Below are 22,764 nucleotides of genomic sequence, written 5' to 3'. Positions count from 1 at the left end.
TGAGCTGTCTTTCACTTCTAAATGAAGGGAACAGCTGTGTGTTTTCACTGGGCATTTTGAACATCTTAAACCACATTTTGCACTCACACAAATATGGGCAACTGAAACTGAAGCTGAACACAGATCTCATGAGCCACAATTTCTCTTCTGATTTCTGAGATAGCGTTTCTCATCTAAGAGCCTCTTTGTCAGCTGTGCTGTCCTAGACTGCTGCAAATCGAGGGACGGTTCTTCCCCAAACTGTATGAGGCAAGGTATTCCCTTGGACTGTGCAAGACAATTAAATTTTGGGGCAATTTATTAGCCACTCTGGTACCATACTGACTCTAGGAACCAGGGACTGGGCTCCCTCCCCACTCCTCACTGTGAAGAAAGTGCTTGCTCCCTTTCTGTGTAGATATTTTGTTTCGTAATTTATTTATTTGTTCAGACCTTTTAGCCTCCATCAGAAAATCCAAAGGCTTTGTAATAATTTTGGCAGACAACCCAACAAGCAAAATATGCAAACAGCTGCAGCACATGTTCAGATCCTTAGCCTCCCCTCTTCAACCAAGCAATTGCCCAGCAGCACCCAGAGCCTGCAGCCCGGCACTGGGCCCAGGCGGAGGAGCGGTAGGTTCAGACTAATTATTAGGCGTGGGCTCAACAGCTGCTATGAGAAACTCCTTATCAGGCTGCCTCAGAGCAAGCATTTAGGCTGACACAAGATTAAAAAGGGGAGGTATAGCTCTCTAAGGGATGAATCAAGCTGTGGGACTGCCCTGCAGCAAAGTGGCATCTGACAACCATCTGCTGTACATTGGAGTGGGGCTGGGACAGCAGGACTAGCCTATGCTGCACAAGGGTTCAGCTTGAGTAGCTCTCCCAGAGGAGGCACCGTGGTCACGGGTATTACATTTTGGCTTTTCTGACTCTTCAGCCTGGAAATATGTCGCTGACACCAGTAACACTGCTCTGGAGGCCACAGCTGTTCACCTCTCTTTGGAAGAGCAAAGCAGCATGACATGTGTCACAGAGAAGCTCATTGCCAGAACTGGAGCAAGGGCTCAAGGACTGAGCTGACCGGAAAATGGAGTTTCTGCTGTGTGGAAAGAAATAAAGATCTCAAACAAATGGGAGAAAAGAAACTTTGATCCTGTTCCATTTGGGCATACTCGAAGCAGAGACATTTTTCTAGCCGAGAACCTTGTCGAGCTTATTCCCTCTTGCAAGGTGAGACTGGCAGAAGCCTTCCAGGCAGGTAGTGGGACTCAATCTGTTAAGTTTTCTGCCAGGAAAACTGATTTTTTTTAAGGGCAAAATTTCAATTTTCTCTTGGAGAACTTTATTTCTGTGAAAAGCTATGTTTTTTCATCAGGAAAATCATTACAAAGGAAAAACTCCAGCCTAACCTGCTCTGGAAAAAAGCTGCTTACATACGTTAGTTAGGCACAAGACATAGTCTTGATCCAGAGATGATGGAGCCTTCAAAGACAAACTCTCGGTTTCATATGAGGGGAAAATCCATCCCGTGAACACTGACAGTTCTAATTTTTATTGTACTGTAAATAGTTTTATTGTCAGATGTCATTAATTAATTATAGAATTATGAGTAATTATACCAATAATTGTCTCAATTTGAGTCTTGAAACAAAGCGTTTGCAGCCTGAAACCCTTTTTACAGGGACCAGCAACAACAGCCCTGGGCTGTATTTGCAGAACTCAGGAAAGGAGGTTGCTCCTTGGATCAGACCAGCATACCTGTGAGTGTCCCACCCATTGCTGGAGCCTCTAGGACATCCTCAAAAAGCTATTCTGACACACACAAGTATCCCTTTCCTCTTAGAAGTGGGAAACCTGATATGGGATTGTTTTGACTGATCTAAACACTAGAGGCAGTGATTACAGGTATCTGAGCAGCTCTTCCTGAACAGGTCATTTTTTGAAAAGGAAATTCTGATGGCATCGCAACAAATATGTTACCAGAAAACAAAATGAAGCAAAAGCCAGACAATATAATCATCATCCAAGTAACGGAATGCACTCCAAAGTGAGACCACCATTAATTGTTAAAGCAAGAATTAACACAAATAAAAATAATCCATTTCCAAGCAACACATTTCCTTCTAGAACTAGAGTGCAAGCTTAAGAACCTGCAGGTCTGTCAACCAGAGGAAAAAAAGCACACAAACTAACGCTCCAGAATGTGGCACATTGCGCTAGCTTAGCACCACAGCCACATAGTTTTCACAGAAACAAAGGCAGCTTAAAGCTTTGAGTGATTTACTGTGTGGAGCCTTATTATTTCTGCACAAACAGGAGAACAAAATAAGGTTATGTTTGTGCTTGCATGATGAGTTGCAATTGTTTGCAACTGCCATCAGAAAAAAGCCTTCCTTAAGAACTCATGCTAAATAATGTTTTAACATGATTATTTAAATATGGTTATGCCATAGATGACCTTTGATACAATTCCCTGTTCCGACCACCGTAGGCAACTTTCTTGTCTCCACACAGTGACACACTTTCACTAATGAACCATTTTATTCCATAGTATTATGGAGTTTGACATCGTGCATCATTAGACATACAGGCACACTGATTAATCTTTCTGGGATTAAACAGATAAATCTGGAATTTAACATATGGAAATGTATAAATGTCTAGCTTTTTAATAGTAAGAGTTGTATCTGAGTCTATGTTTTGTCTCGTAACCTGAGCCTGAAATACTTGGAGCCCTTTGAAAGTTTCAAGTAAAGTTAAATTCCACATTGGACTGCAGTGATATTTTTTAAAAAGAATTTTTAATCTCTTACATTACCACTTACTACCTTCTCAAAGAAAACAAGAATTTCTAACTATAGGCAAATCTGCTCATTCCTGTCTTCCTAGGAAAGGTTTATTTCTGCAAACGATATAAAAACAATAATTTTCTTTAGCAAGGCTCTTAGAACGTAAAAAATGTATGCTGTATCTTTGGATGAAATGTTAAGATTGTTTTAAATACAGGAGTAGGAAACAACTGCTGTTTAAGAAAGGAATGCCTAGGAGACATCCATCTAGTCAGTTAACCACAAGACCTGCACTCAAAACTGTATTTCTTCAGCATGATATTTTCTATCCCCAAGCCTGTGTTAGGAGAGCACCTCCACCTAATCGCCATGCTGTCTGGATGGAGAAGGCCCCAGCCACCTGCAATGGGGCAGTCCCGAGTCTCACCCGTGCACACTGGACGGAGCAGGCTCAGCCAAAAAAAAGGCAGTCCAGTGCCTCCAAAAAGCCTGCGTTTCTGCTAACCACTATGGTTGCTTTGATCCATCACAGCTTCATTGCCCAGGGCAAACCCAGGCTGCCCCAGTGTCCTGTTCCTGACCCTGTGCCTCCTCCTCAGGTACAGGCAGGGGTTTGCTGTCATGGCCAGCATCCAAATGGGCCCCTGAAGTGTCGCTCCTGCCTTTGCTGACCAAGGGGCTGCTTGGGGATCCCTGCCTTTGTGACAGTGAGATCACATGTGCCCGGTCACAAGGCTGAGGCTATTTTGGTAGAGTGCCTGCTTTCCTCAATGACTCAGAAATTGGGGCGGTTCCTCTACAGCAAGAATCCACCTGTGGTAGAGGGAGCAGGACTGCTTCTGAGCTTGGGACAATAATATTTCCAAAGTTATTCTTCAGCAGAAAGCTGCTACTGTGGGAGAAGCTCCTTGCAAAGAGATGGGGCTGTGCCTGGGGACACGGCAGTCGGGGGGTTGGAGAAGGTGTGCCTGCACTGAAAAGCCCAGGCAGGTCTGAGCAGTTTGCAGCGCTGCTGACTCGCGTGCAGGGCTCAGTGCTGCTCCTCACGTATTTTGCCAGCCCAGCTGAACTGAACTGCGAGTGCAAGCAACATCACACTGACACAATCAGAGGCCAGAGAGGGCAGGATCCTTTCTGGGAATCACCTCATTTGAAAAAAATTGCATCATGCATAGCTATGGCAACTGAGGAGAGCTGCAGCTGGGTCTCAGCAGATGAAAATGGCAAAAAAGGGAAATATTCCTGCCTGTTAGGTTTTCAGGAAAGCAAAACCGCCTGCACATGGGAACAACGTGGAAAGGAAGAAGAAGACCTTCCTCAAAGTTTGGTGTGGTTTTCCCTGAGTCATCTGTGGGCTTCCCTTTGATGAGGGGAAGCTTTGACCAATTCAGATGGGGTTTCTCCAGCCACCATGTAATTTTGTATCATGACGCCTGTGCTGAGTGGGATAAGCCACTTGGTTGCACAGACAGTCTCACAGATGCTGGCCAGGCTTTCCAGCAAAATTTGGAATACAGAAGAACAACAGAGGAGAGAAGAATCCAGCTGCAACTAGATGAGTCCCAAATATCTTTTCCCCAAACAAGGGGCATGCACACTACTGTCATACGGTAGCATTTCACAGTTACTTCATTGTGCAGTGCTTTTTCCTGAAGGTACAGGCAAAGTCACATTGCTCTGAGCTGGCAGGGTGGAAAATGCTGAGTCCATGAAGGTCTGACTCATGGAGCAGAGTCTGTGCTGGCTTTACTCGTGCTTCTTGTCATCTGAGGTTTCTGTAGGCACCATGCAACCCTTTCATCACTGGCAAATGTAGCTGTTCTGAAGGGGTGGGGGGTTTTGTGTGCATTTGTAAGTCTGCTTCTAAGTAACCTTTCAAACAGCAAAGCCAAAGTGTACTTTGATTCTGGCAATCAGGAAAACAAAAATCTGAGCCCCGACCCAGTCTTGTCCAGGGTGAGCAGCTTTTTGGCCTGACACTCTCCTTCTGAGTATCCAAATCTCTCATTGAAAATCAGTGCAAGGGCTAAGATTGCCTTGTCTAGGAATGGTGAGGCCTGCCATAGAAACCCAAGGAGAATTGTTGCTTTTATCCTTACAGCCTTACCCTGAAGGACTTCTTATACAGGCCCATAAAACCCTGAAAGAATTCAGGGATGGGCTGGCATGCTGCCAGGTTGCATGGTAATACGTTAATGGATACCACTGCAGTCTGGCCAGCAGGCTGTAATTTGATGTCTGTGTGCAGAACCTGGATGGGTGTATTTAATATATCATCTGCTTCCCCAGGGTGATGTACTACTGGTGACATTTTGTAAATCAATGCATGGCCATAAGCAAAGCCATTCTCTGTGCTTGGAGAATTCCTGCAGCACTTTAAAAAGACATGGTCATAAATAAAATTTAACAATGTTACTCTCCTACTATGGTTTAAGCATATTTACTAATTACAAATACAAAAGAGAGTAAAACTAGAAACAGAGTAAGCTTTTATTTATCCTATGATAAGCTAATAAAAAAAGAGGATGACCAGCTGAGTTCAAGTGACAATTCTCTAATGCAGTATTCCCAGATGGAGAAAAAGGATATTATGGCACATCCCTGGAATGTTACTGTGGTTTAAAAAAAACCAAAAAAAAAAACCCAAGACATATCCTGTTACCACCAGAAGGAAATGAAAGAGTTCTCTGCCACAGATGCCATATTAATTAATCGCTGTACTCATTGGATAATATTCCATATATAAGGATGCAATGGTATTTTAACCACTCTGAGCCTAATTGCTGAAAGAGTCTGGACTGCTTAAGCACACTGGCTGTAAGCAAGCAAGGAAGAGCTTTATTCAAAAGAGGAACTCTGTCCTGCCCTGCAGCAGAAGGAAGGCTACTGTTGTTATCAGGTGGTCATTTGCCTCCATAAGATGTTCTATTGCATTAACCCAACAACAATTCCGTCCTTGCTGCTAGACTAAGGTGCTGCACAGACTGAAGGGGTGACACTCAAACAGAGAGCTCTGAAACTTGTCTTGCTGCATGACACAGTTTTACTATCTGCCTATCGGCCTGGTAGCATCTTGCAAAAAGCTGGGCAAGGTCTTCCCTGTACTTACTAAAAGCAGGTGCTAAACAAATTGGTCTTCAAGGGACAATTGTACTTTCTGAGCAGAAGAACATGGAGTGAGATTGTCACTGAAGGACAGAAAGATTAGTGGTTTTCAAATGATATTTTTCTTGGATAAGAAAGGAGTAAATTTTCTGATCTTCAGGGCAATAACATGACATTCTCCTTATAAAATAGCTTTGCCTCTGTGGAGATTATGTTGTGTCATACTAAATAAGAAGGTAATTCATCATTAAAGATGGGGAGTTAAATATATGCTTGTTCAGCTGATAACCTGGTGAATGTAGAGGATGGAATGACATTTCCATGTCATTGTCTGCAATATCTCACTGGCTACAGCCTTATGACTCCTCTAGAAAGACTAATAGGTTATTAAGCCAATCCACAGCATACAATATAATTTAAAGACCATCCAATCTAATTACAGTTAGTGCAGCATCACTGAGAAAGAGTCTGCTATTTGGTATGCCTTGTATCATATCATTGCCACTTCTGTACATGTCTTTATCACGAGCAATTAATCTCATATTCTTGAAACTTCGCTGTAAAACTCCTTCCAAAATGTCACACATCCTGTGAGAATTACTAGCAATGAGCCAACATCCTCTGGCAGGCCATGAAACACTGCACACTGCTCATTTGTTGAGAAATGTTCATATGAGACTCATGCTAGAGACTGACATTATAAAAAACTGCAGTTTTGCCTCCCTCTCACACTGCCCCTTCTCAATTTCTGGCACCTATGCACAGGGGCAGAAAATTGCTACCAAGTCAGAAGATCAGGGGTCCCTACTTGACTCAGGTATAAATAATTCCATGGGCTGCAGAAGTGGACATGCAGGCCCTGCCCAGGCCAGACCAAGTCAGAGTCACCCAAGGCTCCGTGTGGAGAGGGAATGCTGCTCACCATGAGTAACACCAGCCAGCTGCTGTAAACTGTGGTCTGGCTCACAAGCAGCATCCCATGATCAAAGGAGAAAAGGAAATAGGTAATACAATACATGGCTGACTTCTCATTGTACAGCTGTGACTGCGTTTCAGTCTGGGACAGCCACACGCTGTACTTGCACTTACTTGTACTCTTCAGACATCTGACTATCTTTTTCCTTGTCCTGTGTTTGAAACAGTTATTTGCTCTAAGTGATGATAATATCTTTGTTAACGGACAACTGTTAGGAATACCTGTGTGTAGAAACTTTTGGTTTTGTCATTATTCTACATACTTAATTTCTGACTCACATGTAGACTAAGCCAGGGAGCAAATAGCAAATTCTGTGTATAACACTGAATCAGTCACAAGGCAAAACGCTCTTCTTGTATACCACATGTGGGTTTGGGTCAGAAATGTAAGTCATAATTAAACACAAAGCTGAAGAATAGGCCCTTTTCCAGTATGGAGGCTGGGACCAAAACCACAGTGTCCAGTGGGCCAGGTCCAGCAGTACCCAAGAACGCAGCTTCTCCAGTCTAGCTGTTCCCACCCTAGCAAGCACCATGATTTTCTGCTTCAGAATTCAGAAAGATTTAAAAAAAACCCAGAGTTCTACTTTAAGACATTTGCAATGTCATCATAAAAACACAAAAAATCTATTTTTCCCACTGACTCTTAAAAGCAGCTCTGCTATTCTTTTTTTTTTTTTTTTTTTTTTTTAACTGCCATTTCTTGATTGTACTCTGCACAGGCAGGTCGGCTCTCTGCTGTAACACCTCTGCAACATTTAATCTTGTCCTTTTCCATCACACATCACTTTCCCTTACTCTCTCTACCACCACAACTGTGATCATCACCAAATCCTACCTAACAGCTAACTCGTATTCTTCCCATCCCCAGCCACCCAGCAAGTAGCAGCAAATATTGTCACCAAGCTTGCCATCTGCTAGCTGCCACAGAGCACCAGGTTGCTACTGTCAGGGCTGCCACAGAGCTAAGAAGACAAGTAGGGTGTTGCTGCCTGCTGCAAGGGGCTGAGGTGGGATTGCTGCTGTCACCAAACCCAAAAGGAGATGGTAAAAGAGGCACCTAAAAGCTCCTGGGGAAAAAGAGCACCTGATGAGCACCAGTGGCCATTCAAATTTGTGAGTGCAGCTACATGGAAACTGTCTGAGCATCAGCTTCCCATTTCCTCCAAGAAAATGGTGAAGGGATCTGGCACATGGTCCATGGACCACCCACTTGGGCTACAGTGAACGGGATTATACCTCTATTTTCCCAGTGTTATACTCAGCCAGGGTATCAGAGCTTTCCCCTCTTAGGCCTCTCTGCAATAAAAGAATCTCAAAACTATCACGTGGCACAAAAGTAATTTATCTTAGCTGAACAGCTAGGAGTGTGGGGGTTTTTTTAACTTTTTTTCCAATTTGCAGTGGCGTCAGACTCCACATGGATTTCAGCCAGAAAAGTCCCAGTATCTGCAGTCTGCTTAGAAAGTGAACTGCACACTTGTTCCATATGATTCCCCTTTTCCCCTACACTGCAGAACACTCACAGCCTTGCCAACTTGCTCCCCTTTCGCAAGACACAGGGTGGGAGCAAATACTATTCAGTTCCCTGGCTGGTTCAACCTTGTTCTCTTTTTCTACACTATGGCACATATTTGTGCAGCATGCAACAATCAAATGAGAACATCTTTTCCAAATGGTATTTCTTAATGGCATTTGGAGAAAGATTTGTAAGTAATGTCACATGAATTGCAAATTAAAGCCTCCTTAACACACTTCCATGACTCGGTGTTTTTTCCCTTGCATTTTCCTCTTTATACCTCTTCCAGTCTGGATTTTCTTTGATGGAAGCACTGAAAAATTGTAAAAACAAAGAGTGCAAGTACTTTTCTGCTCCCTGCCTTCTCATTCCCTCTAGTATGTTTTATTTCTGTTCTTTTAAGTGCTTTGGATCAGGTCCTTGCCTCTGGCACTATTCCTGGAGCCTTGACTTACATCTAGAATAGTGTCTTCTGGCAAGACTCTTGCTCCCCACTGGCTGGCTACTGTGTGCAGGGCTTCTGCTTTTCATGGATCAAGGGTTTAGGCATCTTGAGACTAGCTCTGGCCTCTCCACTTGGTTCCAATGTTTCCTTTTCAGCCTCCTCACAAAAATGAAGCAGGGTTTAATAGTTAGTTCTCAATACAGTGCTCCTTTGTTTTTCTTCACATTTCTATTCTTTCTCTCCATTCCTGGCCACAAAAGAGAGGAAAGCTGGAAGAACACCACTTTTGCCAGTTTATTACCATTTTTGAGCTGAGAAAGCTGGCATGGTAAGGCGGTAGAGGGAGCAAGAGAGGACATCTGGAAGGAACAGATTAGCCCATCACCAGGCCTGTTGCTGGACCTTCTGCAAGACCCCAGTGTCAGTATCCCCAGAAATGTGGGCACTATTCCTTAGTCCTCTCCTTGGCTGTAAGTGGTCTTCCCTAACACTTCTCTAAATTTCAGTTCTTCTTGTGCAAAACCTAAGTAGAGCACAAGGACTACATGTTGGCATCCTGTGTAAGGGTGAGATCTGAAGGATGGATTAGTTCAGCAAAACAGCGAATTTGTAGGCAGATTATAATCCTCAGTGTAACATTGATCATGACTACTGTCTACTTCCCACAGTACGAAGTACAAAAGTGAGAGAAAATATCTTTTCAATTGTCCTAGAAATAAAATTTGTGAGGAAATGAAAATAAAGGGTACTTGGCTTTAGATTGACTGGATGGTTTAATTTGGCTGAAAATTTCTCATTTTGTTTGTGAGTAAATTCAGTCCCTTTAAAGAAGCAGATTAATTATGAAAAGGGAAATATAAACGAGAGACACAGCAACCCTCTCTTTCAAAATGTAGAAATAACACATTTTAAAGTTTTTTAATATTCTCCACTCCTTCTTATATTAAAAAAAAAGAGGAAAATAATTGGGCTTATTGCCTTTTTGCAATTAATTTACTAATCTCAGGATTTCTTCTTCTTTACATGAAACTGGAATCATGACATCTCACTTAACCCATAAAAGCCAGCACTTCTAATCTGAGGTGGTAGCTACACTCTTTGTAGCAAACATAGGCACCTGCAAAGTGACTCATCTTCCCTATTGCAGGCAGCTGTCTTAAGGTAGGATGGTAATGCTTCACTCCCTACTGATTATGAAGGAAATGGAGACAAATGTTTTGGACTTAACACTTGAGTTTTAATGGCTAAATTTAGACAAGATAAATTTCCCCTGGGTCTTCTCCATCCTTATTGTTTTTCTTTGTTGGAGAAGACCTGATTTTTCTTGTTTCTAGAATCTAGGTACATACCTTCAAAAAGTCACGGTCACAGTCAGATCCATCTTCTAGATCAAAGGCTGTGAAGCTATAGTTGAGTGTGTTCCCCTTTGTAGTTTGGATAGTCCAGTTGCAATGCTCATTTAATGGGTAATTGTTTGGATAATTTAAACTTTCCAATATGCCATGGCTATGGTTAACAGTAAGTACTTCATGGCAAACTGAAAAAAAAGTGATAATAAATTATATTTGTGCAGTGCTTATTAACCCAGTATCTCAAAAATTCACTAAATGAAGTTACCGATAGCATTACAAGGTGAGAAATATTTTTATTCACATATTAGAGAAATCATGCTGAAAGAGAATTAAGACTTATTGAAGAACATATTGCATATGTTCCAAACAAAATCCAGACTTTCCAGACTTTAATCCTTCAGGTCTATTATGTACTTCTTTTCTGACACTTGAAGACTCATCAGTATATGTAGGACATATATTTTTTTGGCAGTTTTCTTTAATTCTGAATACATGGTTATTCCTGAAACATGATTTCTTCTATTTTTTTTTTTAAACTAATAATAGAAATTTGCCCTGCCATTTGAAACAATTTGGGGAGGGCGGTCAACAAAGATTGACTAATGGATTAAAGTAGTTTACTTCAGGAAACTAGAAAAAAATTATAAGCCCTGGCTAAAACAACAAATGGAAAGTACAGTACTTGTATTGGATTTTCTAGCTCCAGGAACTGGAAGTGATAATGAAATTCTTTAAAAAGGAGCCATGATTTTCCTTGTGAGTCATCCAATAGCATCCTAGCATAAGAATTGGACACTCACCTGGAATAATCAGAACTTTCCTTGAAGTGCAGAGAAAATGAAAAAGAAACTAAACAAGATAAAGAGTGAAATTACAATTAAGACATTAGGTCAGTGTGTCTCATTTTCCTGTATCCAACTTTCACTAAAGACAGAAAATGTCAATGTGGGCAACCCCTTTTCTGGAGACAGCATACAATGTGTATCAGGAGCAGAACAGCGTAATGCACAGAGAGGAAATGGGCAGGAGGCGGGGAGCAGGACAGGCTGTTTGCTTTGTAGAGCAAATTTGCAGTGTTTGAACTGCAGAAATAGCTGAGATTCATTTGCAAAACTCTTCTATTGTCTTCTATTGTCCCTATATTATAGGGATAATACACCTACCTCCTGCATTTTTTTTTTATTCTTTCCAAATTATTTACAGAGCAGCAAGGTCTGTGTTTTTAGGACTTCAAAATGCTCAGGATACAGCTTGGAGGTCAGGGTCAGGTGGACTGGAGCTTGTCTGCAAAGCTACACTAAAGCATACAACTGTTTGAAAGGACAGGATGAAGAGCACAAAATGGATTTTGAAGAATGCAGAATGTGTAAAAGCTGCTACCCCCTGCCATCAGGATTTTATTAGAAACATATCACACACAAAGGTGCCTTTGAATGTTAACTTGATACCATGTTTTCCCTTGCAATGTTTTCCAATTCATCATTACATTACTTTCATGTACACATAAATGCATCTGACATCTTTATATTATACCACTACTTCATACATAATTTTAGCTTTTGGGCAAGCCATTGAAAGCTTTATCTATCTGATTGCATCTACAGGAATTAAATATGAATGTAAAGTGTAGATCACATTATCTGATAGCTCAGGTTCTACATCTGAGTGCTTTGAAAGTGCTCTTTCTGTTTAATTAATGAAGCGGGGGACCCTTTTCTAATATATCGTCTTGACTTTGCAGTCTGAGAAGTACATTGTAGATGAATCTGTGATATCTTTAAGGAATGAGAGAGCCAAACCTCCCTCACTCTTCTAATTATTGTATGCACCATGTGTGAATGAATAGTTTGGATTTTACTTAATTGATTTACTATTGTCCAAACCTAGGACAACTTAATTTCTGTAAACCTACAGCAATCTCTACCACTTGGGCATGTCATATTTAGGGTATGCAGATACTTGGAAATCATTTTGTATGTGGTGAAATTCCATATCTTCCAATGTACATTTAACCATATATGCTAGAGTATACAAGAAGAAAAGTAAACACTGGGATGGTATTCAAGGTTATGACTGGGAACAAAATAACTAATTTGTCATGTATCTTCTTGGATTTTTCTCTACATGTTATCATTCTGATATTTCTGGGGTAGAACTATTTTACAAAAAAATGTTTGCAAGAAAAATGTGACCCTTACCGTAAGATATAAAAAAATGAAACTTTCTCAGGTGTTCCAGGTAGGCTAAAATGATCCTAAGTACCCACAATGATCCAGGATGGCTGAGAGTAACTCACTTATCCTTTGCCATCCTGCTTCACAAGCAGCTAGAAGAGCAGAGAAGACTCTTCTACCTGCCTTTTCTGTTAAAAACTCAGGAGACTGGGTGAGCAGAAGGGCAAGCACAGTCCAATCTATCCTGTTATGGACTTCCAGCACTTGTTATTCTGAGTAAAGCTGGAGTGGTAAGTGCCTTAAGTGCAGGTAATAGAAGCAGAACCTCACAACGTTTCTTCTAGGGAGGAGATAATCTCTATCATGGGTAGATGGGCAGATAATTTTTAGTTGTGTTCTGTGACTGTAGCAGACTAGAGAACCTAGGTCAATAATATGCTCTATACATTGTCCTCTGCTCATGAATAGGTAAGAACATGGTCTGCAAGAAGCAGTTTCATGAACAAGCTGAACTGTAGAAACATGTTCTTGTCATCTTCTTTTAGTTACTTACCCTGTTTGTATTTGGCTAAAAAACCTCCACCTCGCAAACTGCTATCTGTTCTTAGTTTTACATACACGCTGTCTCCGCTGGAATGGATGAGTTGTGGTATCTGATTCCCACAAAATTTACCTAGCTGTTTAGCATTACTGCTGTTGCCATCATATACCTTCAAAAAAAAAAAAAATTTAATAAAGCTGATGGCATTACAAATACAAGTAATTTCCCCCTGACAAATGTCTGCTTAGGGAATTGTTACTGGGTATACAAGAGGTAAAATTCTATTTCTGCTCAGAGGAAGCCTGACAGGCATTTCAGAAACAAGCAAATCAGTGGAAAAACAGGAAGACAGTAGCCAAATACTGGTAAGTTTTGAGGGGCTTACTCACCAAGAGGGGAAAACTAGACTCCATTTTAACTCTATTAAAAATATTCAAATAATTTATGCAACAAATCAAATATGAAATTTGGGATTAACAATAGGGTTATTGACACTGTTGGGTCTTTTTGCTTGTAATTTACTAAGAGAGCATACTAAGGCCTTGGTCCAATACACAGCAGATTTTAAAGATATAGGCAGATTTTTGTTTCAGTGGCCTTTCTATCTAGACACAAATGCTTTTCTTACCAGCAGCTACACAGACACTGCTGTCTTACCTCTCACTGCTCTGTGATATGGAGGTAGCATGTCAGCATGGAGCTTTCTTATTCTGGGTCTGTTCACTTATGAACATTTGAAGACGAGGGCCATGTGTTTTTCCTTGCCTGTGTACTCATCATACTCAGCTGTCTCCTATGGAACAAAGTGTCACGGGGTACATACCACAAGGTAATCGAAGTTGCACTTTGGGTGATACTCTAGATGGAACTGTTCAAACTGGATTTCGAATGGGGTTCCTCGGTTCCCTCTGAGCAACCAGTAGCACTCTGAATTGTGATAATATGGCATAGGATAGTTGGGAGACATGAAGATGCCAGAAGCTGTCATCAAAGTTCCACCACAACCTGAAAATGTCAAAGAAACCAAACACTTAGAAGGGTAGAGAATTAGACATGATGTGTGAGATTCACACTACTGACCTCTTTCACATGCCCTGAACATCTTCAGTGATGCCCCAAAAATCTGCATTTAGCCAACAGTGTTGTAAGCAGAAGAGAGCCCATAGCACCTAGAAATATTCACTATCTCATTTGACGAGTGCTTCTGATTGATAGATAGTTAATCTTTAGATAGAAACCTCTCCATTAAATTCTTGGTTACTGCTTTCCTAAGTATATGAGAAAGTTGATGCTCCGTTATCTAGACAATAGTATATCCTTCCGTGTGGAGCAAAAGAAAGCCCAAGGATCAAGAAAGTGGTATTCTTGATCTTAACATGAATATAAGTCGCTATGTAATTAGCAGACATATTTTTGAAGATGGGAAGCAGAAAAGTGGGGGAAAAGGTGAGAAATTAAAAACAAATGAAAGATCAAAAATTAGTGTGTAAAATGGTTTTATACTTGATGCCGTCATTTTACCTGCTGATGTACCATCCCATTCTGCTGAAAATCCCTTTCTTGTGCCAAATATGTCACTTACAAACTTCATCCACAGCTTGTTACTGTGAGAGATTATAACAGGAGGCAGCTCTGTACCACAGTATTTTCCAAGAGGAGGAGAAGTTTCATAGCCTCCATCTCTAGAATGACAGAGAGGAAAAACCTTGGGTCAAAGAGTAAAACCATGAGAAATGTTAGCAAATAAAATATCTTGGGATTCTTTCAGCTTGTTAAAGATTAATCGTGGCTCTTCATCTTCCACACAGCAATATAGCTACCAAATACTGGAGGATTCCTGCTACTTGCAGTAAAAAGTCATAGCACAAGCACCTGCTTGCTGAGTATGTCCAGTCTCTCATCTCAGCAGCCTGTCCAGAGTTGGTCAATTCAACGGCAGACTCAGGAAGTGTCTCAAGAAGACATGATGCTGCAGAGACAGGACCTCCTCTGTATTCTACAAGGTGGCAATCATTGGTGTAACCAATGATTTGTAATCTTTGTAATCTTCTCAACGTAATCTAATTTGAAGAAATGTTAGCTCACTTCTTACTGTTTTGAAATATTTTCTTAGCCCTCAGAATTGTTTCTACAACCACTTATTTTCTATTTTTAAATTAAGTAATATTTCCAGTAATATTTTCTAATACTGTAATCAGGATACACAATTCACATTCTGTTTTGCTACCTGCACATGTGTCATGGGAATACAAAAGAAGGTGACAACCTGCTTATCAATTGCCTTCTAACCTTGTCTTTAAGCACTTTCACATTACAAGTACCCTACAGGTCATTAGGGTAATAATAAATACATTTTTATCTATATATGGGTGTGATCTTGATATGATGCTTTTTAAGAGGACAGTAATACTTTCAATTACATTTTCACAGGTTTATACCTGCTTTTGAGAGAAATTTCTACTTAGACCTTGCCACTCTGTTTTCTTGTCATCCTCCCAGCTTAAACTGCTTGCTGCTCTCTCAGGTTACTGGCAGTTGAAGAACTGTGCCAGAACCTCCCCTCACTTGCATCTTGGCCTCTGCAGCTGTGGTCAGAGGAACAATTTTCATAGTTGACTGAATGCAATTTGTCAGAGGACACCTCAGGACAAGAAACCAGAGTGGCACCTCACCTAAGACTTATCTAGCTACCCCATTTAATGGTATCAAGTTTGATGAGACATTCTGTAAATCCCGTTTTGGCAGCAGCAATGTGCTGAGTTGTACTTGGCAATCTCCTGGACATAACTTAAAACCTGTTTAATGCTGCTGAGCTCTTCACAGTGACAACAGAGTTAGTTTTATGCAATAAATGAATGTTTTCAGTTCTCGAGGTGAAAAAGTAAAAAAAAAAAAAAACCCCTGTTATAACTCAGGTCTACCCCAAATTAAGGTGTTAGCTGTTAAAATAAAATTAGATTAAATTTAATCTCAGATTGTTTTTTTTAAATTAAAAAATGAAACACTTAGAAAATATTGAAAAAGTCTTTCAGTTTTTCATAACTGTCTCCAGTTTGTATGCACAGCTGAAAACAACCAGCTAATTCAGCAGAAATTCAGAATTTCAATACTCCAACTTCAGCACAAAGCTTTTTGTTTGGTTCTAAAAAATACGACACTACTTACAGAGGAATAACCCTTAAGGAATATCTAGTATAATGTTCAGAATGAGTTTTATCATGGTACTCATGGAGGCCACGGAAACTCATAGCACCCTCAGAGCAAAAAACCACACTGGCGTTCTGCAGACCTGGTTCGTCTAGAGAGATGGTTTATGAGGTCAAAAATGGGTGCACTGACACTGCAAAGTTCAAATCCCCTACAGCAACACAATAGAAAGGACACGTAACTGGCGCAGCTGTATTGTAAGCATGAAGCTAACCTTCCTGGAAATATTACTTCTACTTGTCTCTGTCCTGTAAAATTTACTAGAAATCACCATGCTAATATCCTAAGTTTAATGGTGATGCCAGTATAGACAAATATCGCAGATTATGTACATGTTCCTAGTCCTGCATCATAGAATAGCTGCTATTTAAAGATAACAAACATAAAACAAAATATAGAATCATAGAATAGTTTGGGTTGGAAGGGACTTTTAAAGGTCATCTAGTCCAAGCCCCCTGCAAAGGATGTCCCCTGAGCAGGGACATCTTCAACTGGATCAGGTTGCTCAGAGCCTCGTCCAACCTAACCTTCAATGTTTCCAGGGATGGGACATCTACCACCTCTCTGGGAAACCTGTGCCAGTGTTTCACCACTCTCATTGTCAAAAAATTTCTTCCTTAGATCTAGTCTCAATCTACCCTCTTTTAGTTTAAAACCATTACCCCTTGTCCTGTTGCAACAGGCCCTGCAAAAAAGTCTGTCCCCATCTTTCTTAGAAACCCCCCTTAGGTACTGGAAGGCTGCAGTAAGGTCTTCCTGGAGCCTTCTCCTCTCCAGGCTGAACAACCCCAACTCTCCCATCCTGTCCTCATAGGAGAGGTGTTCCATCCCTCTGATCCTTTTTGTGGCCTCCTCTGGACCCACTCCAACAGGTCCATGTCTTTCCTGTGCTGAGGGCTCCCGAGCTGGATGCAGGACTCGAGGTGGGGTCTCACCAGAGAGGAGGAGAGGGATAGAATCACCTCCCTTGACCTGCTGGCCACGCTGCTTTTGATGCAGCCCAGGATATGGTTGGCCTTCTGGGCTGCAAGCACACATTGCTAGCTCATGTCCAGCTTTTCATCCACCAGTACACCCAAGTCCTCCTTGGCAGGGCTGTTCTCAATCCCTTCATCCCCCAACCTGTACTGATACTGGAGATTGCCCCAACCCAGGTGCTGGACCCTGCACTTGGCCTTGTTGAACCTCATGAGGTCCACATGGGCCCATTCCTTGAGCTTGCCCAGGTCCCTCTCGATGGTATCCCATCCCTCAGGCATGTCAACTGCACCACTCAGCTTGGTGTCATCTGCAAACTTGTTGAGGGTGCACTCGATCCCACTGTCTCTGTCACTGATGAAGATATGAAACAGTACTGGTCCCGTCAGGGACACCACTCATCAGTGATCTCCATCTGGACACTGAGCCATTGACCACTACTCTCTGGATGCGACCATCCAACCAATTCCTCATCCACCCAACAGTCCACCCATCAAATCCGTATGTCTCCAATTTAGACAGAAGGATATTGTGGGGGACCATGTCAAAGACCTTACAGGAGTCCAGATAGATGGCATCCATAGATCTTCCCTTGTCCACTGATGTTGTCACTCCATCATAGAAGGCCACTAGTTTGGTCAGGCAGGACTTGCCCTTGGTGAAGCCATGCCAGCTGTCTCAAATCACCTCCCTGTCCTCCATGTACCTTAGCATAGCTTCTAGAAGGATCTGTTCTGTGATCTTTCCAGGCAGAGAGGTAAGGCTGACAGGTCAGTAGTTCCCAGGGTCCTCCTTTCTACCCTTTTTAAAAATGAGTGAAATGTTTCTTTTTTTCCAGTCACCAGGGACTTCACCTGACTGCCATGAGTTTTCAAATATCATGGAGAACATGTCACAAAACAGGCAATAAAACTCTTATTTCCTGCACTAAGGAAAACAACCAGAATGCAGTGCATGGGAACACAGTCCACACACTCCACTTGCTCTGAGAACTGGAATTTACCAAGTGGGAATGCTGACAATGGAGCAGGCTGGGAGGAGGAAAAGGTAGCCTTTAAAGTTCTCTGATAAGTCCTTTTCCCACCTTGACAGCACAGGTGTATAGATAAAACTATAACTTCTGAACATGCCTAAGTGGAACTGGACAACTTCCATGGTTATCAGTAATAAGGACAAAAGAAATAATTAGACTTGCCTGATTTCTACATAATCCTCTGTACAGCGTTTATTCCCTTCCAAGGTGAAGTTCATGAAGCGCAGCACAATCTGTCTGTTTCTTCCCACCGTGATTGTGTATATGCACTCCGTCCGGACAGGGTAGTTATTGGGGTAGTTTGGAGATGTTAGCACACCACTTTCAGCATGGTAGTTGTGTGAGCACACTTTAAAAAGGAAAGAAACAAGTATGAATTAATTTAATATGTATGCTAAATTAAAAAGAAATTTCTATTTCCAACAGACAGAGGAGCAAACATCCTGTACTGTTGTGCATTATAACTCTTCCTGGACACATCTTACTGCTGAATGTCATCACTATAAACTAAAACCAGAATCCAGCTTTTTCATGAGTTTTCTTATATTTGAGTTGATTTGTTCAGCTTTTACCAGAACACTGTGTCTGTTATAAATAGGCAACGTAAGAGTAGTTCCAGCTGCCTAAGTTGGCTTTGACCTAAAACCCAGGTAAGCAGAGAAAGGAAACTGAAAGGAATGTCTTGATCAACACAAAAGGCAAGATTCCTGAATTTCTGAAAAGCAGTGGCGGTAGAAACTGAATGCAGTCTCTAGCTATGAGGAGATACTATATTGTTTGCAGGCATTCCCCATGATCAAACCTGGGAGATGGGGATTTTATATGTAAATTTCTTTTTCCATTTTCTGGGCCATAAGCGACAACCAGTAGGAAAATAATATAATCCTTAGATTGTGAGAACAAAGCAGTTTTACTTAATGTCTTATACTAAAATCAGCTACATCAGTTCTTCTGTGAGCACTGCAGAAGCTGTGAAGGTATCACAAGCTGGAAAGAAGAAAATAGGATGGACTAATGCTCAGACAGAACCTGAGCAATAATTATAAAGAAGCTCTTTTGAAAGCACAGACATAAGGACTAGGAATAAAAATATCTGCTATGCAATAGTACATGAGACTTATTTTGGAGAGAACAATTGTCATGTATTAGTTGGTCACAGTCTGAGTAAGGTTTGTGATCTGGCTGCAAAAAGGGCAAGAAGAAATGTGATCTGTGTCAGGTGTTTTCAGTCAAAACAGGGAATTTCTATGCCACTGCACAAGGTAATGGTGACATGTCACCTGGAAAAATGTGGTTAACCATGGTCACTGTTGTTCTGGAAATCAGATGAGAACAAGTAAGACAGAGGTGGAGATAGCAGGAGATTAGTAGGCAAGAGACACTAGAAGAGCTTAACTTGTTTAGCTTAGCAAGTACAGGAGAAAAAGATAAACATCATGAGGCACAAAGAAAATAAAAATACAACAAACTCTCAATGACAGTACAAGCTCTGAAGTTAAAAAAACTGTCCATGAATACAGATAGACAGAAAATAGGAGAAAGTTTCTATCAGGAAGTGACTTTCTAAAGAAATCATCCAACCAACACAACAGATGCAGTAAGGGGAAAAAAAGTCCACTATTTCTTAAGATACAGTTTGATTAATTTAATTAAGAAGGGGATCACATTATCTAACTCTCGGCAAAAAAAAAAGGGAGGGAGGTAAAAATTGTGGGCTGGATTTGATGACCCTGGAGGCTCATTCCAGTCCTCCATTCCCCTGTTTCAGGTCCTACAGGTTGCAAATATAAGAAATGAAAATAGATTTCTTAAATGCTTTCTATCAAGTAGGCAGGGTTAGACTAATTATAAAGCACAACTGAAAGAGCAAGCAAAATATTATGATTAACATTATACTCATTTAAGCTGGTTGCCACAGATCTCTGAAACCTGTTTTCTAACATAGGATAGCCGCAGTGTAGTAATACTTGTGCTTAACATCTCAATATACATAATATATATTGGAAGTGGAAGTGGAAGTGATGAAATTACAGTTCAGGCCCTCCATGTCTAAAGTTGGTAATTTCTATGTCTGTTCTCTATCCATTCTAACTACTAAAACGCTTTTGCTTTTAATGGTGTCTTTTTTAATGGTGTTTGCATTCTTAGTCACCTGGAAGGCTCTGTTGAAATGCTTTCTGTGGAATAAATAACCCCAAAGCTACCTACCAGCCTCATGTTCTTAATTCATCACAAGGAGAACAAAGAAATATGACACAGAAGCAGGGCAATAATTTTCTGCCATTGGGTTGTACTTTGGTATTAACAAGTCAAAAGGGTTTCATGAACTAGTTTACCTAAAATCATGATCTATTAAAGTCTTTATCTAGAATTTTAATCATTTTAGTGTTCCATCACTGATATGCTCTAATGTATGCATATAACAATCAGGTTAGTCCTGGGCACTTTAAAAACCTTGTGCTGCCTTATAAATCCTTATAATGCCCTTGCTGTGCTGCCAGCTTCCGTAGTGTTTCATGATATGTAGGGCTTATCATCAAACTTCAGATCCTTAAGACATGTGATTTCTTGAGAACCCTGCCTGCAGGGTTAGAAATTTGACTTGGAAATGTGACCCAAGTTTTTTCCCAATGGCTTATTATACAAAAAGCAATAAAAAATTAAAATGAAAATGTGTGTGTGTTTATTAGGTTACTTATTTTTAACTAATTTCCTCCTGATTTTGGAAGGGTAGGTGCCTGACTTATGCACATTTAATGGTTAGAGCTGTTACAATACTGCCATTCGTTATTCACTCAGAGGCTGAGACCATGAATACTAGCTTTCAGCCTGGAGAATATTTAAATTGATGTATTAGGTAAGGGCCCTTAGGGTAAAATAAGGAACATGGAAGCCAAAATATTTTTATCAGCCCTTTTAGAACAATTTCCATAGAATTGTCCAGGTTTCTTCCCTCACTAAAGTTTGCTTCCTTGGGAGTAATCCATACAGAAACTCATATCCCAAGCGTGCTATTTTAAACTGGATGCTGTACACTTCACATAACTGCTCTACACTTCATATAAAAATCTTCTTTATGAGCTAAGGGGGATAAATACAGAAGGTAGAACAGTGACTGCCTTAGAAATGTCAGACTTCTGGCTACTGTGAAATAAATCCAAGTGCAGACGCTGCTATGATGATTAGGCAAAGCATAAATGAACCCACATTTTGTGTCCGTCAACTCTCTTCTGGTAACTGGATTCACTCATGTGCTACTTTCAGCAGGAGAGCTGGTACTCCCTTTTTCACTCACCTCACTAAAACAGCATTTGGGGGTGTGCTTGAACAGTTATAGTTCCTTCAGTGAAAACTATTAGCAAAGTTAGCAGGAAAAAACTACTTTGACTCCTTTGCCAAAGCTCAGAATGCAGTCTAAGTCCATAACGTGATTATTATATGCCTGGAAAAAATATTAATTCAGTTTAGTTTGAAGACACTTATCACAGCTCATGAAACACAGAAAAAGAAGGCAATTGTTGAGGACAGTTGCACATCTTGCCTTGACAGTGTGTGAGGTTTTGAAAGCTATTCAATCTGCTTTCTGATTTTGGTACTGAATGTGTTTGCTCTTCTGAAAAAAATGCCATAAATGGCAGTAACCCACTGTAATAGCCAATAGCAGAGAAAAATGCCAGCTTTTGTACCACTCACTCATGCAATCATGCATACTGCAGAAAATTATATCTCTGTTTTTTCTCGTAAAGAGATATTAATCATTTGCCACAATTCTAATTAATCAAAAATAAAATTATAGTGTTGGATGTAAAATGGCGGTTTTCTTTCAATCTCACTCTGCCAAAGGAAAACTGGGATCCCTAACAATTAGACCTTTATGTAACACTGCATGTTTAAAAACAAGGAAGAAACTATCACATGAAGTATATACCTCTCCACATGCAATGGAAAAGCGTATCTGCACTTCAGGGCCTTCTGTTACTGCTGCTGGCAGATGCTAGGAGGGTTGATTTTTACCAAGAAGGCACACAAAGGCCCTTTGTACTGTTTCAGTCCCAAACTCCTTAGAAACATGCGGTACAGCTGTTCAAAAAGAATCTCCAACTCTCTTCTGCTGATTTACACATAAATGCATATACTATAGTCATATACACATATATGTAGGCATATGTAGGGAGACTAATAACCTGATCAAACATAACCAAGTTACAGTGGCGTAACAAGTTGCCAGTTGCCAGCTGATTGAGCCTTTTTCCTAAGACTCGGGTTGAGCTGAGCAGATGCCCAAGATTCATGCAGGACTTCAGCTTTTTTTTCCTGTTTTAGCTCAGCCACATTCAACCATGCTCGCTCTCTGTGCACACACATATTTGTCAGACTTTACTGTCCATTCCTGTCTTTGCTCATTCAGCTCAAGAGAAAAGTCAGGCAACATCCTCCTAATAATTACTGTGTTCAATCAGCACGATGGGAACTGAGATGTCAACTTGTACTCAGCTATCAATAAAGATGACACACAATTCTATACATTACTTTCAGGTACACTTGTAAGTCCATGGGCTCACAAATGTTTTTCTTTCTTTCTTCATCCTTCTCAAATTCTGATTTCTCCAGTCAGTCATTGTCAGCTAACATATACCACACAATGAAGTTATCTAAAACCAAGT

General features: G+C 40.8%; 1 protein-coding gene across 1 annotated transcript in view; it reads right to left on the bottom strand.

Moving 5' to 3' along the window:
- The window catches only part of CUBN (cubilin (intrinsic factor-cobalamin receptor)), a gene marked incomplete at its 3' end in the record, with an annotated part of 102,504 nt that overhangs the window by 47,688 nt on the left and 32,052 nt on the right, over positions 1-22,764 (bottom strand). The window contains 5 exon segments of the mRNA XM_010289857.1: positions 10,165-10,352; positions 12,895-13,051; positions 13,706-13,887; positions 14,404-14,564; positions 18,263-18,449. Of these exon segments, the coding sequence (XP_010288159.1) occupies positions 10,165-10,352; positions 12,895-13,051; positions 13,706-13,887; positions 14,404-14,564; positions 18,263-18,449 (875 nt within the window).

The sequence above is a fragment of the Phaethon lepturus genome, unplaced genomic scaffold, assembly GCF_000687285.1.
Source record: "Phaethon lepturus isolate BGI_N335 unplaced genomic scaffold, ASM68728v1 scaffold3436, whole genome shotgun sequence".
Taxonomy (NCBI): Eukaryota; Metazoa; Chordata; class Aves; order Phaethontiformes; family Phaethontidae; genus Phaethon; species Phaethon lepturus.
This window is presented reverse-complemented; position numbering and strand designations above follow the sequence as displayed.